At 41.0% G+C, this 17,637-nt stretch overlaps 1 protein-coding gene across 1 annotated transcript; it reads left to right on the top strand.

Annotated features, from left to right (window-relative positions):
- The first annotated feature begins 1,687 nt into the window (after positions 1-1,687).
- On the top strand, positions 1,688-15,092 carry LOC310707995 (uncharacterized protein). The gene is made up of 14 exons (XM_083505657.1): positions 1,688-2,016; positions 2,419-2,560; positions 3,775-3,940; positions 4,587-4,682; positions 5,768-5,910; positions 7,001-7,048; positions 8,483-8,601; positions 8,772-8,913; positions 10,152-10,317; positions 11,260-11,358; positions 11,656-11,766; positions 12,594-12,736; positions 13,087-13,134; positions 13,846-15,092. The coding sequence occupies exons 1-14, from the start codon at positions 1,832-1,834 to the stop codon at positions 13,897-13,899; spliced, it is 1,662 nt and encodes a 553-aa protein (XP_083361783.1). The 5' UTR covers positions 1,688-1,831; the 3' UTR covers positions 13,900-15,092.
- The last annotated feature ends 2,545 nt before the right edge of the window (positions 15,093-17,637 follow it).

Below are 17,637 nucleotides of genomic sequence, written 5' to 3'. Positions count from 1 at the left end.
TGTGTATCCATAAGACTTGTGAGTGCATGACTATACACAGTCCAGGGACAAGAATGTGTTGTCTTAAAAGCTTTTGTCAATGTTGCATGTGGAGAGGTGAAGTTGACATTTGAAGACTAATGAATGCAAGCAGAATAAACAGGCTACATTGGATCACTCTCTGGGATGTGAGAAAGTATTATGATACAATTTACGCTAAGTCAAGAATTCTGCATGACTGAAAGGTGCTTACATTCTTCAGCTAATCTCAGTTTTGCCTGGATCTCATTCACACTTTGCCCCAAGGAGGTATTTCCCCTCAATTTGGACAATGGATTGAGGCCAGGGGACTGGTTGTGGCCCTCTATGCCTTTCAATCTGGCCCTCTGGACTTTCCCCAGCCACACCCCTTCTCCCTAGATGACACTGCCTCCACACCCTTTTAGTGTTGTACATTGGAAGTCTGGACTCTTGTGCAGGAAAAAAACTTTTAAAAACATTATTACTCTTTAGTCTTAAAGACCTAAACGTTACAAAGTAACAAAAAGAACTAGCAGTGGTTCAGTTCTTTAAAACATTCTCCCTCTAATCCTCATCCCATACAAAATTTGAACATAGTTTTTATTGCTAAATTCAAAATGCACCTCTCTCCGTTCTCTGAATGCTGGCATCTCACAGCACCTGTGTCTCTCTCTGTGATGTAAGCAGCCCTAGTTAAATATCTACATAGGCAGGTGCTCAGATTTCAGACCTCTTGTTAAATCAGGAGGCTTATAGCTCCAGATGCAGTCACCACCACACCCAGTGGATAAACACCAGTTCTGTCCCCATACAAAGAAACAACAACCCACAACAGACTTTAAACATATAGCCAGGGCTTTTTTCAGACAGAACTCGCTAGAATTCTCAGGTGGGCACCATTGCCATTATAAGAGAAGAAAGGCATTCGTTGTGAGTTCTGGCACCTCTTTTTCTAGAAAAATAGCACTGCATATAACTTTAACACACCCCTCCATTGCACACTCCTTGAGTGTTTCTGCCAAGCCACAATGTGTCCTCGAACTCTGATAATGCTTCTTCCCTGCTTGGATGATAGAGAGGAGTGTGCAAGTAAATTCACGTATATACTGCTCCACCAACTTTTCTTTCTGGCCTCTCCAACCAACGCATCCATCCCCTGAAAGGTTTGTCTAGCAGGGAACGCAGCTCAATGACTGAAAAGAGTTCCCCCATCCCTGCCACGCTTTTCTCAAATTGATGCCATTCCTTTCTCAAACTCATGCAGTGGCTCCCCGTCTGTGGAATGCTCACCTGGTGCCTTCATTACGCACCTTTAGGCGCCAGGCAAAAACGTTCCTTTTTAACCAGGCCTTTGCCTGATTTACATCTTATACCCTTTTAAAACGTGGCTCTTTCTTGTGGAGGAGTGTTATTGGGTTGCTGTTTTTGTTTTGGTTATATACCGGTATACTGTGGTTTTTATGCTGATCTTTTCGGGTATAGGGTGGTGTGTGTGTGTGTGTGTGTGTGTGTATTAATGGCTCTGCTTTAAGTTCACACCATAGAGATCACCCACAGTCATTCAGAGGCACTGAAGGAACTAGTCAGAAATCCCTGGACTGGATCCGACACAAGTCCTTACCTGCAGGCTGTGGTCATGATTTGTGATGGAGAACGGGAGGGTCCTCTCAAAGTCAGAGACTGACAAGAGTAATATTTCTTTTAACGTGAGAAATATCTTATGCACAGTTTTTGACTCACGGGGCAGGGGGGGACTCATGGCTTCTCATCAAGCGTTCCTCCAGTTTCGGTTTCCTTTCCTGATTTCTGTCTCCGTGATGATTTCCTTTCCATGAAACGGGCAGAGTTCCTCACTTCTCCCCGAGCGCAGCTCAGAGCAGGCAGCGCCAGCCCTCGACTGGAAGACGTTGAGTTTCCTTTCGTTTTCTCTCGCTCTTCTGGACGGGGAATTCCTCCTCCTGCTTTCTTCAGCCCCACAGCCTCACAGCCCCATCTCCGCTCAGTCAAAGCAGAAAGGTAAGTCAAGGGACAGGTCGGTCTCCTCCGCAAGGAAAAGGCGCTCCGGGGGAACCGCGCTTCCCATCTGCTCTAGTCTGCCTCTCGCAAAAGAGCGACAGACTCCGGAGGGACCCCCCCTTCTGCAACAGGTGGGGACTCAGATTAAATGCAGAAGAAGACCAGGGTAAATTAACCCGGGTTGGTGTTATTCGCAAAGAACATCTAAACCTGCGTCGAAGTGGAAAGAGGAAATCGCAACACAATTATTTCCACACCCTGATCTAAAGCTAAGGATTCCATGATAGGGTTTCTCATTTTTGAGAATCATTCTAGATAAACGCTAGATAATGCTTAATCTTGCTTGTTTATAAACCACATTATTTTCAAGGTCTTTAAAACATAGTTTTGTGTTGTTTGTAGTATGTCTGCTCCAGGTACTTCAGCTGAAATTTTGGAGTGGTTCAGAGCCCATAAAATGGAGATTTCTCTTGCAATTAGAGACCCGTTTCCTTTTCTCTGTGGCCTGCGAGACAAGAATATAATCTCTGAAGAAGATTTTCAGGTGACTATTGTATCTAACTGAGGCAATTATTTTCTGGTTAAATTCCTGCTTTGTTGCTCAATTCAATTTTTTAACATACTTTTTAATGCATTGTAAATTTGCTGTTTTTAATTGATTATAATTTAGTAATGACTTATTGCTATCATTGAGAGTGAATTTCTGTTTAATTATTATTTGTTGATACTTTGGGAGTGTCGTGCTTTATTCTAACTGATTATCACATATTCCTTTATTTGATATAAGATATTTATTTTAAGTCACATTTTTATTATGACTTCTTTGTTTTGCACCGGATTGTTATGTGTGCCTTTGTATATTTTGTTGTTTCTTCATATAGTAAACTGTCTTGTGTATATAGAAAGATGGTATACAAATTAAAAGTGAAATGAAATGAAATAGCAGCAGCCTGGATAGCTAAATTGGTTAGAACATGGTGCTGATAACACCAAGATTGCAGGTTTGATCCCTGCACCGGACAGCTGCATATTCATCCATTGCAGAGGGTTGGACTCAATCATTCTCAGGGCCCTTTCCAATTGTGCAATTCAATAATAATAATAATAATAATAATAATAATAATAATAATAATAATAATAATGTATTATTTATACCCCACCTATCTGGCTAGGTTTCCCCAGCCACTCCCCAAAACACAATACAGCACAATATAGAAAAACCTCCCTAAACAGGGCTGCCTTCAGATGTCTTCTAAAAGTTGGATAGTTATTTATTTCCTTGACATCTGATGGGAGGGCAGGCACAGGGCAGGCACTGCTACCGAGAAGGCCCTCTGCCTGGTTCCCTGTAACCTCACTTCTTGCACTGAGGGAACTGCCAGAAGGCCCTTGGTGCTGATTCCATCCAGTTTGTGGCTTGTTTCTGAAAAAGTGGCCTTGAGTCTTTCTCTGCCATTGGTAGTAGGCATAGGATAGGATGTTAGTGTTCAGAGAAATGTAAGCTGCGCAAGGTATTTGAACTTGGCAAAGGAGGATAAAATTACATTGACAATTTCTGCTTCCTTTGATGGTGCTGGGATGATTATCCAAATAATCTGCTGTTAGATCTGGTGGGAAATGGGAAAGTTACTCTGTTAGATCTGGTGGGAAATGGGAAAGTTACTCTGTTAGATCTGGTGGGAAATGGGAAAGTTACTCTGTATTCTAAAAGATGTTTTGAAGACAGAGATTTAAAAACCCTGTATTGTTTCTTTCTAGAATTGGCAAGAATGGGTAACTGCAGATCCAAATGATATTCAAAGAGTGGTATACGATGTCCTTGAGAGCGTTCAGGGCAATGTGTTAGCAATAGAGGAAATCTTCTGCAGCAGTAACCTGGCAGCATATCAAGACTTATGGCCGCTATATGAAAGCCTAGGAAATGGTAAATCATCTTGTATTGGGGACTAAACCTACCAGTTGAGCCTTAAAGATATATAGCCAAAAAGAAACAAATTCATTTGGATTTGAGGAATGGTATAGTCCGTGTTTGAGCCACAAAGCCCTGTTCAAGTCTTTTCCCAGCCAAGCATTTACTTTGTTTCAGTCCTCTGCCTGCCACCACAAATGACATACTTGTGCATTAATTTATGTATTGAAAATTATTGATAGGCTGGTGTTTATTTTGAAATATAACAATGTGGCTTACAAAATAAAACCAGTTCGCCAGAATAACGATAAACCATAAACCAGCATATTCAAAGTTCAGTAAAGCTGGTCCTAAGGTTCATTGCCCAGGAGTGCCTATTCACATAGGTAAGTTTTCACCAGCCGGCAGAGCAGCTGCATTCCCCTGTAATGTGGGGGCCACAGTAGAGAAGGCCCTTCTCTGGGCCCCATAAGATGCACATTTTCTGGATACAGCACGACTAATAGGTCCTCTTTTGAGTTGCCGTAAGACACATCATGATTAGGAAGCTTCCAGAGATGACAGCGAGCAGGTTGCCTTAAGACTACTGTCATTTGTTGGCAGCCCAAAATATGGGAACTGTAACCTTTGACATCTATTTCTTCATTTCATCTTGGAAAAGGGACGCAAGAGCAAAGTCTGGATTTCCAGGGCACGACACTGCTCGTAACCTGTGGAACAGCACAAGGCATTTTACATACGGATATATTTGCAACAGGTAATCATTTGGAAGAGTAAATGTATAATTACATCTGTTTAAGGGATGCGATACCAATAGCAAATTTTAAAAATGGTGTTTGCATAAATGTGTGGTGTTGGGAGGAGGAGGCATCAATGTGGGTGGTATGTGAGTATCTTTCATTTTCTGGGAATACTTTGAATACTAATATCCTATAAAGCTCTTTAATTATATTGCACTGTATCCTGTGAACCTGGGCAAGCCTAAAATAATTCCATCAGTACCACAATGGTGCAATCAGTGCTTTTGAAATCTTTCCCTATTTATTAATGCATGCTTAAATGATTTTATTTAGCTTTAAATGTTTTGTTTTTGTAACAGAACAGTGCCATGTTGATTCTCTTTATCATCAATGCATTAATCTACATTTATACATGGCACTTATCACAACCCATAAATCTGAATGAAAAGTAATTGACGATTGCTCCCATTTTTTTCAAAAAATAAAGAAACAGTTTATTGTGACCGTGTACAGGAGGAAGGGGGACAGGGAGGAAAGCAGGGGACAGGGAGTCTAGCTGTGGTGATGGGCTGGTTCATTCTGAGGGGCCTTGAAGTTTGGCATTAGCTGTCATCAGCCTGAAGTTTCTTTCCGACTTCCACACCACCATCTTGGCTTCTTTCTCTATTCAGTGAAGTCTGCTGAATGGGATAGGTCAGGCATAGGCAACCTCGGCCCACCAGATGTTTTGGGACTACATTTCCCATCATCCCTGACCACCAGTCCTGTTCACTAGGGATCATGGGAGTTGTAGTCCTAAAATATCTGGCAGGCAGAGGTTGCCTATGCCTGGTATAGGTGCATAACATTAATGAGACTAAATAAAAAAATTTCTTCCAGTAGCACCTTAAAGACCAACTAAGTTAGTTCTTGGTATGAGCTTTCGTGTGCATGCACACTTCTTCAGATACACGCATGTGCATGCACATGAAAGCTCATACCAAGAACTAACTTAGTTGGTCTTTAAGGTGCTACTGGAAGAAATTTTTTTATTTTGACTATGGCAGACCAACACGGCTACCTATCTGTAACTGAATTAATGAGACTGTTCTGTTTGTCAAAGGAGTTTCAAGAAAAAGTATTGAGGGTCCCAATGGAAAGTGGTTCACACCATCACAATTTGAGATTGAAGGAGGACGTAAACACTGGAAATGGTGGAGGAGAAGTATCCAATGTGGGAAGACTTCATTAGACACATTAATAAAGGTATGTAGTTCACTTGTAACAGCCGTAATTTTAATGCCTCATTTTCTTACTTGGAACTCCAAAGGAATTTCAGATGATACCATTAAGGTTTTACAGATAATTATCCACATATTTTGTTCTCAAAATGAGTATGTTATTTTCAAGCTGACTTGAGTCCCCTTGGGGGGGGAAAGTGTTGTGTGTGTGTGTAATGACGAGAACAACAACAATGGTGATGATATACACAATGATAGCTTCGAATTCTACACTATATAACTGGAGTTACCTTCATAACATTCTTACGCAATAAAGAGGGAGGAGAATAAAGAGTGAGCAAGAGGAACAGACGGAGCTCGGGTGCTTCATCAAAAACCACAAAGTGTACTTTCCCTGACTATCTGTTATCCCAACCCCACCCTTGCTGACGGGAGGTGTGCAAGGTAGCTTCCTTGTACCTGACAGTGAGGTCAGAGGAAAATGAATTGCCATTTGTTCCAATTCAACCCCAAGCAGCAGGTTTTCCCTGGGGAAAGCGGTGGGACAAATAAGTGTGGATGAGCCCTTAGTAATAGAGTGGTACCTTGGGTTACGCTTCAGGTTACATACGCTTCAGTTTACAGACTCCGCTAACCCAGAGATAGTACCTCGGTTTTAAGAACTTTGCTTCAGGATGAGAACAGAAATCGTGCTCTGGCGGCGCAGCAGCAGCAGGAGGCCCCATTAGCTGAAGTGGTGCTTCAGGTTAAGAACAGTTTCAGGTTAAGAATGGACCTCTGGATCGAATTAAGTACTTAACCCAAGGTACCACTGTACTGAGTCAATTAACATCTGCAGTGGGCTAAGAAACCACTGTTTCTCTTCAGGCTCAAATGAATGTAATTCAGCAGTTTCACATCAGAACCAACTTTTACATATCATTGTTCATGCATGGCAACTTTAAGGTTAGCAGCAGAATGTCCCAGCGGAATGAAATATTCTCCTACTCTATTTTAAACATATATCCGTAGTAAGGTGTCTAATTTCTTATGAGTTCACTTCCTAAATTCAGGTGATGTTTTGGGATTCTGATTATGCCTCACAGTAAACCTAATAATTGTGATGTTTATTTCAGAGGGGACTGCTACCTGAGCCACCACAAAATTCCAACAGGACAACGATGGTAAACATTTCCTTAACAGTTTTACTAGATTTAAACTAGCATATGCACAGTTTATTTATTCACTTATGTATTTAGATATTTCCTAACTTCCCCTCACCTAAAATGGTTGTACCACAGTTTACATCTACATAAGGCACTACAAAACATAATATATAACAAAGAAAAACAAAACGAGAGAGAGAGAGAGAGGAAGCTTCATGTGTGAGTGAGATTTGCAGTTCAATAGGCATTGTGGTGGGAGGCTCTTTGCCCAGCTTGCTTGCCCCACAAAATGATGGTGGCACACATGAAGGACAAAATCTAACGCCAGTGATGACAACAATGGCTCAATCCCTTATCCAATGATTTATTTATTTTTTTACAAAACTTTAACAGTATTGAAACAAGACACAAGAGTGCTATCTTAGTCAAAGGCAGGGATCCTGCTCACAATTTCTTTGAAATTTCCACTACAACTGCTCACACTGCCAAAGAAGTAAGCTATGCTTTAAGTTAAGTACAGTCGTACCCTTGGTTCTCAAATAGAATCTGTTCTGGAAGTCTGTTCGACTTCCAAAAACATTTGAAAACCAATTGGCTATAGGAGCTCTCTGCACTCAATCGGAAGCAGCGGAAACCATGTCAGACGTTTGGCTTCCAAAAAATGTTCTCAAACCGGAACACTCACTTCCAGGTTTGCAGCGTTCACGAGCCAAAACGTTCGAGTCACAAGGCTTTCGAGAACCAAGGTACGACTGCAATGGGGTACCTTTCTGGCCATTTTTATCTGGCCTCTCCACGCGGGCCAACTTTGGCAGGCAGATGGGACAATCCACATGATGTCATTATGTCAAAACATTATTGGCAGGTGGGTTGTCTCATCCCACTGCCAAAATCCCTTGACCCTCCACTCGCGGCTTTGGTAGTGGCGGGGCGATCCTTTGCACACAGCTGTGGAATAAAAAATAAATAAAACAGGGGCAGAACCTGAAAAGTCAGTCATGGCCATTTATTAGTGTTACCAGTGGTAGACTAATCAATAGTGAGTCATTTTACAAGGGAACCTTATCTATACACTCTCTCTGCTTATTTTAGGGTCCAATAAATGTTACCTGTGTTAGCTTCCTGATCTTCAGGTTGTCACATATGTACTAAAATGAGAAAATAGGAAGATGTTGAGTATATACCGTGTAATAAACTGAATATATTTAAAAATACTACCAGAGGATATTTGTTGCATTAAAAATAACAAAAATCTGATTTCAAAAAAATATTCTTTCCCACACCATTGTTTATTTTGATACTGATGATGTGTCTGCCGGCTGAATATCCTTTTAAACCACAATTTGGGGCTTTTGCCCTCACAAGGTGGTGTACAAGAAACACCACGTATTAAAACACACACACACATTTTGATAAATTTATTTTTTACAGTGACTGTTTTTTCCTCTTCAGTCTGAACATGATGATGTATGTATTGTAAGTGAGAAAGAAGATTCAAGGATATGCTGCAGTTCATTTCCCAGATGCTTTCATGAAGATTGCTATATTCCGAAAATATCTGCTGAGAAAAGGTAGTTTTTCCACCTCAGTTTCTGTATTAATCTATGAAATATGCTGTACAGTTTCTTTCTGTTTATATGCTATACAATTCTTTGTGCTTGAAATGCTTCTTTAAATAGCCATGTTATTTATTGCTTTCATTGACTTTTTTGTGTTGTGATACTTCTTGCTTTGTTTATAGCATGTCTGCTCCAGGTACTTCAGATGAAATTTTTTGGTGGTTCAGAGCCCATAAAGTACAGATTTCTTTGGCAATCAAAGATACTTTCCCTTTCCTCTATCTCCTGCGAGACAAGAAAAGAATCTCCGAAAAAGATTTTAAGGTGATTATTATAGGCATTGAATTAATTTTTTTTAAAATCCCACCTGGACATGTGAAGTCCAACTAAAGTAAGAGTGTGAAATCTTTGTCCCTACAACCAGAAAGGTTTTCTGGGTTATAGGTGGAGCACAGCATGAGAGGCAGTGCAGTATGGTCAACAGGGAGCCAGACTTGGATGCAAAGATCTGGACTCCAACTCCACTCAGTCAGGGTTGGACTAGATGATCCTCAGGTCCCTTCCAATTTTATGATTCTATGATGAAGTTCACTGGGTGAACATAGGCCATTTGCACTCTCCCAGCCTAACCTTCCCCACAGGATTCAGGGAGTAGCCTCCACTCATCACTCCTGAGTTTCTTTAGGAGCAGTTGGTATAAAAATATTCTAATAACAACAAAAAACATTGCACGGAAGGAGAAACCTTACAAGTCAGTTACAGGTAGGTAGCCGTGTTGGTCTGCCATAGTCAAAACAAAATAATTTCCCCCCCCCCCTTCCAGTAGCACCTTAGAGACCAACTAAGTTTGTATTGGTATGAGCTTTCGTGTGCATGCACACTTCTTCAGATACACTGAAACAGAAGTCACCAGACCCTTATATATAGTGAGAGGGTGGGGAGGGGTATTACTCAGAAGGGTGGTGGGAATGGGTGATTGGCTGATAGGTGTGGTAAACCTGTTGACGACTGTTAACGGCAATTGGTCTTACAGGAAAAAGCAAGCCGAGAGATGGCTGAAAATAGCTTTATTATGTGTAATGCGATAAGAATCCAATGTCTCTATTCAGACCAGATCTCTCCAAGGTTTTAAGTTTGGTAATAAGTTGTAATTCAGCAACTTCTCTTTCCAGTCTATTTCTGAAATTGTTTTGTAATAAGACAGCTACTTCCTTACTAGTTAGTGGGGGATGTGAGCCACAGGAAAAAACAAAGAAGACAAGCCCCATAACAGCAGCAGATTGTGGCTTGTTTCTGAAGAACAAGTGGCCAAATGCCTTGAGGCTTTCTCTGGCATTGATAAAAAGCATAGGAAAGGACATTAGCTGGTCTGAGGGATGCTAAGTGTGCAGGGTATTTGAATCTGGCAAAGGAAGATAAAACTGCCTTGACAATTTTTGCTTCCTTTGATTGTGCTGGGATAACCATCCAGTAATCTGCTGTTAGATCTGGTGGGAAATGGAAAAGCTACTTTGCATTTTCGCTCTAAATATGTTTAAAAAGTCTGTATTGTTTCTTTCTAGAATTGGTGTGATAGGGTAACTGCAAAACCAAATGATATTTCTAAAGTGGTATGCAATGTCCTTGAGAGCATTCAGACCAATGTGTTAGCAATAGAGGAGATCTTCTGCAAGGAGAACCTGGAAGCATATCAAAATTTACAGCCATTATACGAGAGCCTAGAAAATGGTAAGTTATCTTGTTGGCTGTGCTTAACCAATCAAATAAGCCTTAAAGATAGAAAAGTCATCAGCATTTACTGAGAAATGGTAGTCAGCCAGTCTTTGGGCCACAAAATCCCGTAGAAGCCATGCATTCACTTTGCCTCAGCCCTCTGCCTGAGTCCTGGGATAATAATAATAATAATAATAATAATAATAATAATAATAATGTATTTTGTTTACTTTTTCCAATAGATTGCCTTTTATTGTGAAGAATAGCAAGGTGGTTTGCAAAGTAAAATGAGTACCCTAAAATAATTAAACATGAACCAGAATATTCAAAACTCAGTAAAGTCAATACTAAGAATTAATGTCTAGGAATGTCTGTAGTTTTTACCAACTAATGTATGTATATTTTTATGAGCTGAATAGAGTGAAAGATTATCAGTCATTGGGGTGTGGAGAGTGTGTGCATGAACTTAACAGTGATTAGTTTACTTTTTGGTTGCTTTTTGTTAATGCTGTTAATATTCTTTTATAGGTTATGTGTCACAGAGCAACTAGTGTGTGTGATAAGTAATGTCCCTGGAAAGAGTTTATACTTGAGATGGATAAGTAGCTTATTACAAGAGTGGATTGAAGTAGATGTCACTAATAAGAGGCCCTGGGCCAAAGTAGAGTTCTGAAGAGCTGCTACCTGGGTCTCTTAGTAGTTCAGAAAATAGCACTTGCCAGATCAAGCATCGTCCTCTAAGGGCACACAGTATCCTTTTACTAGTATAGCTGGTGATGCCAACTTAGAAGAAATCAAACCAAGCACACTGTTAAGATTGTGCCAACCTTACACCTGAACTTTACTTGAGGCTCTCAGCTCTTTTATAAGCTTCAAATAATTTACAATTCATTTTAGCCATTTAATTTAACAATAAGGTGGCAATGCCCTTGTTTTCCTAACACGTGTCCTCTTCAGTTCTCCAGCAGGCTCAGAATAGTTCTGCCGCAGTACCTGGGAGCAGCAAAGTACTCCAGGGAGAAATGAAGAAACCTGCGTCCTCTGGGGAGCAACAAAGTGAGTTCAACAAAAGTCCGTAAATGAGGGACAGAGCATCCTGTTTCACTACTGCATTCTTGATTATTTGTGCTAATAAAGCTATCAGGACAGTCATATGTAATCTTGCTTTCAGTGAGTTTGTGCCTGCAAAGGTTTGGGGCAGTCACAGTGTTTTGTTTTCACTCTGACGTGAATTCACACTTCGTACCACATCCTCTTAGCAGGATCAATAATCTGGTAAGACCACTGTCATTCTCTGGAAGGCCAAAATATGGGTATTGTAACAGCTGACATACATTTCTTGATTTCATCTAGGAAAAGGCATGCAGAATAATGAAAGACAAGATTTGAGTGTTGAGGTCCGAACACTGAAAGTACGCTGTGGAAGAAGTAAAGGTGTTTTCTATAAGAATAGATTCACAGCAGGTAACCATTGTGTTGGAATAATATAATTATACATGGGATTGCATCTGCTAAACGAATGTGATACCAACAGCAGATGAAAATATTTTGGTTGTGCAATAGCACAAGGCCTGGCCATGTTGCCCAGAATGCCTGGCTGTGAGAAAAAGGAGCCTCTTGGCCTTTTCTCCGTGTCCAAGTGCAAAGGAGATGTTGGAGAAGCCCTGTTTAAGCCCTATGCTGAAATTCCTTTCCAGCATTCATTCTAGGGCTGTGCCCCTCTGATCTGCCCCATAGCTCTCATTTGGGAGGAGGGTGTCAGGTTGACCCATCTTGGATCAACACTGGGACCCCCATCCCACCCAGCATTTAAGCTGCTTGCAAAAAGCACAATGCAGCTGCAGGATCATAAACCTGCTCCTTTGCAAGTGGCTTCTCTCAGGAAGCAGGCTCAGGTAGCAGGTTCCTTCCTAATCCCAGAAGTCAGGGTAAGTCAGGGTCTTTTATTGTGATTTTCCTGCATGATGTCCTCCTCTCCTTTCTGCCTAATGCCCCACCCCTTGACAACCACCGATTGCTCTGGGCCATCCAACCTGGCCTGTAGTGATCTGTGTTTGTTGGTATCTGATTCGCCTGATGCCAGAGTCCCTCCTAATATGCCAGTTTTGCCCTGCGACTTGGTCAACTCTGGTGCACAGCCCTAGTTCATGACACAATCTTTGTTCATATCTTTTTTCCGAAGTAGATATTAGAAAAGAATCTCCTGTTGGCAGGACTTCTTTCTCTCTTCAGTGAAATTTGCCAGATGGGATAAGTGAGTCACATTGATGTGGCTTATCTGTTTGTCATAGGAGTTTCAAGGAAATGTATCAAGGGTTCCGATGGAAAATGGTTCACACCATTAGAATTTAAGGCTAAAGGAGGATATAAAAGTTCAAAAGGCTGGAGAAGATGTATCCGCTATGGTGGGATTTCCTTAGAAGCATTAATCAATGTATGCAGTTCACGTATAAAAATCTGTTAAAAAATCAGTTTTTACTTGTAATGCCAAAGAATTTCAGGTGATAACATCAAGGCTTTCCAGTTATCCACACATTGTATTCTTATGACTGGTATAATATCCTGCATCACGTGTGAATAATTTTCATACACAGTTGTTGCATGAAAAAAACATTATTCAAGTATGGCCACCTTAAGATCAGTAGCAAAGTGTCCTGCAGAATGACATGTCCTCCTACCGACTTTTAAACAATGATTTATAGTAAGGTGCTACTTATGGCTCTAATTTATTTTGTGTTCATTTTGAGTGCCTCAGAGTTAACCCAATACATGTGATTGTTTCAGTGGGGAGAAATACTGAAGCCACAACCAGAATCCTCCAGAATGCAGAAGGTAAATAATTACTAGACATTCTTACCAGATGGTTGTGTTTTCCACATACTGTATATGGCACACACATGCACACACATTATTCCTTAAGATATTTCTGTGCCTCCCTGTTGCACAACAGTGGGTTAGGCAGTCAGATGTCCTGCCCAAGGCAAATGGCTTAACCTGACCTCATGGATGGGCTTCACACATGCAACATATGAGGGGAGGAAATCCAAAACAGGTAACAGAGAGATCCTCTTTACTCAGAAGCTGAAATGCCAACCATGGCCATTACTAGTGCTACCAATGGCAGTCTAACAGTGGTGAGAGCATTTACAAGGGCACACTTAATTACACACCCTCACCTTAGGGCCCAAGAAACGTTGCATGCATTAGCTTCCTGCGCCTTTCGTTTCCACAAAAAAATATTGAATTGAGAAAAGAGGAAGGATCACATTTAAAGGAAACTGCTAGAGGTTATCAGTTGAAGCCAAAATAAGAAAGTCTGTTTCAAATTATTTTTTCTTCCCCACTCCATTACATGTTTTGATGATGTTGATATACCTGCCAACTGAATATTCTTTATTAAAGTATTTTTAAACCTCCTTTCGGGGAATATTGACAAGAAATACCACATATTACAACCTCTGTCTCTCTCTTACACACTCTCTTATGCTTTTGGTAATTTTATTTTTCACAGTGACAGGAGTTGTTTTTTCTTCTCCATTTCAGCCAGATGACCTGTGTGCTGTGTGCTGTGTGTGCTGTGAGGAGAGAAGTCACTGATACACTGCAATTCATGTCCCAGATCTTTTCAGGAAGATTGTTGAGAAAAAGCAGTTCACTTCATGTCACATTAGCAGACATCTTTAGAATGCAAAGTTGGTTGTTGACAGGCGATGGTAAAATAGAACTAAATCAAGCAATGATCTCCATTTTTTCAAAGTGAATGTTATAATATCTTCTCCCTTTAGGGTTTGGAAATTTCAGTAGATGGAAAAGTAGTGGAAGATAAATTTGAAAATAAATTTGGGGAAGTGTTTTCTATTCTGTAAGCAATTACTTACGTTCCCTCTTCACACTTGTGAGCCATCCATCCCAAAAAGTGCTAACTTGCTTGCTGTTTTTAAAACCTCTTAAAATGCTTTCATTTTAAAGTTAAGTGTCTATGACCCAGATAGACTCAAAACTTAGCAGTAACCTTGATACCAAGCCAAAATGTCCTTAGCAACTGTTTAGTGACAGCATAATTGAAAGGATGTGTATATGTGTATGCATTTGGAGGGTTTTTTTGTTTGTTTCCACGGGCTAAGAACAAAGAACTGAGCTTGGGGCTGGTAAATGAGAGGTGTGAAGAATCAAGCTGGAACTCTGAGGCAAGCAAATCTGGACTTTGCTGCTTGCACTGGCCTCATGAAACGAGGAGAGGACGACATTAGGACAACCCTGGATTTGACCAATGGATTTTGCTGCTTTTGCAACATTATGGCATTCTGGGTCCTGTTGGAGAGGATGTTGCTTCCCATCTTTGTCCATGTAAAACTTCTGTCTCAGTGCCATTTGTGAGAAGGCTACCCAGCAAACCTCTATAGACAGGACCAGTGCTAGACATTTCAACACCTGTGGCAAACCACCAAATGGTGCCCCCCACCCCCTGGCCAGGGAAGAAGGTGAAACATTGGGATCTGCTACGCCTGTGGATCCTGCCTCCTCATGGATGGGCTGGCCTTGTCCATAGCGGCAAATGTGTCTGCAACACCTTCTCATGCCTCAGTCTTTTTCTATTTTTGCTTGTTGCAAGGATCACTAGCCGGGATCCTTTGTATGCATAAGTATCACTCCATCTTTGGTATGTGTATGGATTAGGGTTAGTCTGCTTAGATAGGATGACTCCTTCACTCCAATTTTTATTTACCCTTTTCCAGAAAGGATGCCCAGTCTGTAAATGTTTGATCAGAAAATAAAGCTTTTCAACTTTAGTCTGGCTATTTGTCTATATACTTCCTTGAAAAGAGAGATCCTGGATTGTGTGTCTGAGGCCTGATCACCTTGGCACACACAGCAATGCTGTTGTTTTAAAGTTCACAATCCAGTTCTGACCCCCAAACTGGATCATAACAATATGAGCCCAAGGAAGGCTCTTATGCACCACCTTCTGCAGGTTAATCTACACCTTATATCTGCAACTCACAGGTTGAAGGACCCACAGCTGGGTCATCAGGACCCACAGCTGGGTCATCAGGACCCACAGCTGGGTTGTGAGGACACATCAGGTGGGTCACGACAAAACTCACCACACCACCATGCAAACCTGCAGCCTTCTCTTCTCTTTCCTATGTGAGGGTTTCCTCCTCACTTTGGACTGCTCCAGCTTTGCCACCCTCTGTTGGAACCATGTTGCTTGCCTTTGGAAGAGGCTACCCATCCAATTTCAGCAGCCTCACTGAAACAGTGTCATGGAGAGCAGGCTGTGGCAGGAAGCTGAGAAGCCACAGGTCACTTTTCTTCTCCATAGGAAAGAGCAGCTGGAATCAAAGAGAGGATACAACTATTAAAAAGGGTAAAAGGTTTGACCAACAATACATTAAATAGTGGCTCCCATCTACTGAAAAAACAACAACTATGTACCAACCACATATGAGTGCTAGCATTATTAGGCATGTTGTAATCAACAAATTATGTTTCTGGAGGAACAGAGAAGATCATTATTAGTAGTTTGTCTTGTTTATCCACAAGACCTGTGAGTGTATGACTATACACAGTCCAGGGACAAAAATGTGTTGTCTTAAAAGCTTTTCTCAGTGTTGCATGTGGAGAGGTGACGTTGACATTTGAAGACAAGTAAACGCAAGCAGAATAAACAGGCTACACTGGCTCACTCTCTGGGATGTGAGAAAGTCTTATGATACAATTTACGCTAAATTCAGCATCACTGAAAGGTGCTTCCATTCTTCAGCTAATCTCAGTTTTGCCTGGATGTTACTCACACTTTGCTCCAAGGAGGTATTTCCCCTCAATTTAGACAATGGATGGGGAACTTGATGCCAGGGGACTGACTGTCGCCCTCTATGCCTTTCAATCTGGCCCTCTGGACTTTCCCCAGCCACACCCCTTCTCCCTAGACGACACTGCCTCCACACCCTTTTAGAGTTAAACATATAACTCCGTTTAAACATATAACCAATTTAAATACAGTTAAACACAATTTAACACTGTAACCCCAGAAGTAAGTGTTCCAGTTTGTGAACTTTTTTTGGAAGCCGAACATTACACTTTAAAAAAAAAAATTTAAACAAGTTTAATAACTTCATCTGACAATTAATTAACCTAAACAAGTCAACATACACATACACATCCACTACACAGCGTCAAGTTCAGTTTTGTTGTGTTTGTTGACTGAACTAAAAAGTTTCAATACGTATTATGTTTTTTTCAAAAAAGTGTTGTTAGCCCAATTTGTTTTATTTTAAAAACACATATTTTTGCCATTTTGTCACCCCCCTCAATGATGACACCCAGGGCGGTCTACACCCACTGCACCCCCCTTCCTACACCAGTTGTGGAACTCAAATCAGAAGCGTAACACTCAAAACGAAGCACGTTCAGCTTCCGAACCAAGTTTGCAAACCGGAACATTTACTTCCGAGTTTGCAGTGTTTGAGTTCCAACGGTAGGATGCTGTTGTGCAAGCAAATGCGTAAGCAAGATGCTGGTAACTTTGTGGTAAAACAGATTGCAGAATCAGTTGCACAACAAGTTTCCACTAGTACATCTGTTGGGTTGGATTCCTTTGTTAGGCAACATTAAAACTCAGCAGTCCATTACAGCAAGATCCCTTGATCTAGCAGAGAGAGAATCATGGATGCAGCCATGAATAAGTGGAGCTTAGCTCTGCATGAATTTTTCAGAGTACCAAAAAATAGCATCACTTCCAAATACGTGCTTCAGTATCACAGCTATTCAGCCATATGACTTTAGTGTGTTTTGGGTGTAAGAAGTGAATTAAAATAAAATCATCAATGTCTAATCAGCTGATACCCAGATGTTGCTCTCTCTGTTTAGATGGATGTAACTCCATATCTTCATCTTCCTCACAACTTCTCTTGTGGCGACTTGGTGTGTAGGATGTTGAAGGGCAAACTTGAGCTTGGCTGGCACTGGTGTAGGCTTAAATCTCAAGTTAAGGACAATAACGGTTATTGATGTGATCTACGCAGCATAATTTGATCTGATATTTCAACTGTACGGAATGATTTAAAATAAAAGATGACGGAGAAACAAGAACTATTCTGTCATGGGATGTGTGCAACAAAAGAATATATTCCACATAATAGTGCTGTGTCACACATTCTAAGTGCAAATGTATCATACCTTTAGCTATGCATATTCTCTCACCACCATTTGGGAGGGATATTTTTTCTTTGAGTGGTTCTACAGAGATAGAGGACAACTACAGGAAAGGGAAAGGCCACAGTTCTGTGGTACAGTCTCCGCTTTACATACAGATGATCCCAGGCACTCAGA

The sequence above is a fragment of the Podarcis liolepis genome, assembly GCF_965112155.1.
Source record: "Podarcis liolepis genome assembly, chromosome: 5".
In the NCBI taxonomy this organism is placed as follows: domain Eukaryota; kingdom Metazoa; phylum Chordata; class Lepidosauria; order Squamata; family Lacertidae; genus Podarcis; species Podarcis liolepis.
This window is presented reverse-complemented; position numbering and strand designations above follow the sequence as displayed.

What these genes read in the sequence shown, in the direction of transcription:
- LOC310707995 (XM_083505657.1), top strand. Translation starts at nt 1,832, where the DNA reads ATGAAACGGGCAGAGTTCCTCACTTCTCCCCGAGCGCAGCTCAGAGCA. An exon ending in ATATGAAAGCCTAGGAAATG is followed by an intron (nt 3,941 to 4,586) that starts GTAAATCATCTT and finishes ATCTTGGAAAAG; the next exon opens with GGACGCAAGAGCAAAGTCTG. An exon ending in CCTTAGAAGCATTAATCAAT is followed by an intron (nt 12,737 to 13,086) that starts GTATGCAGTTCA and finishes TGATTGTTTCAG; the next exon opens with TGGGGAGAAATACTGAAGCC.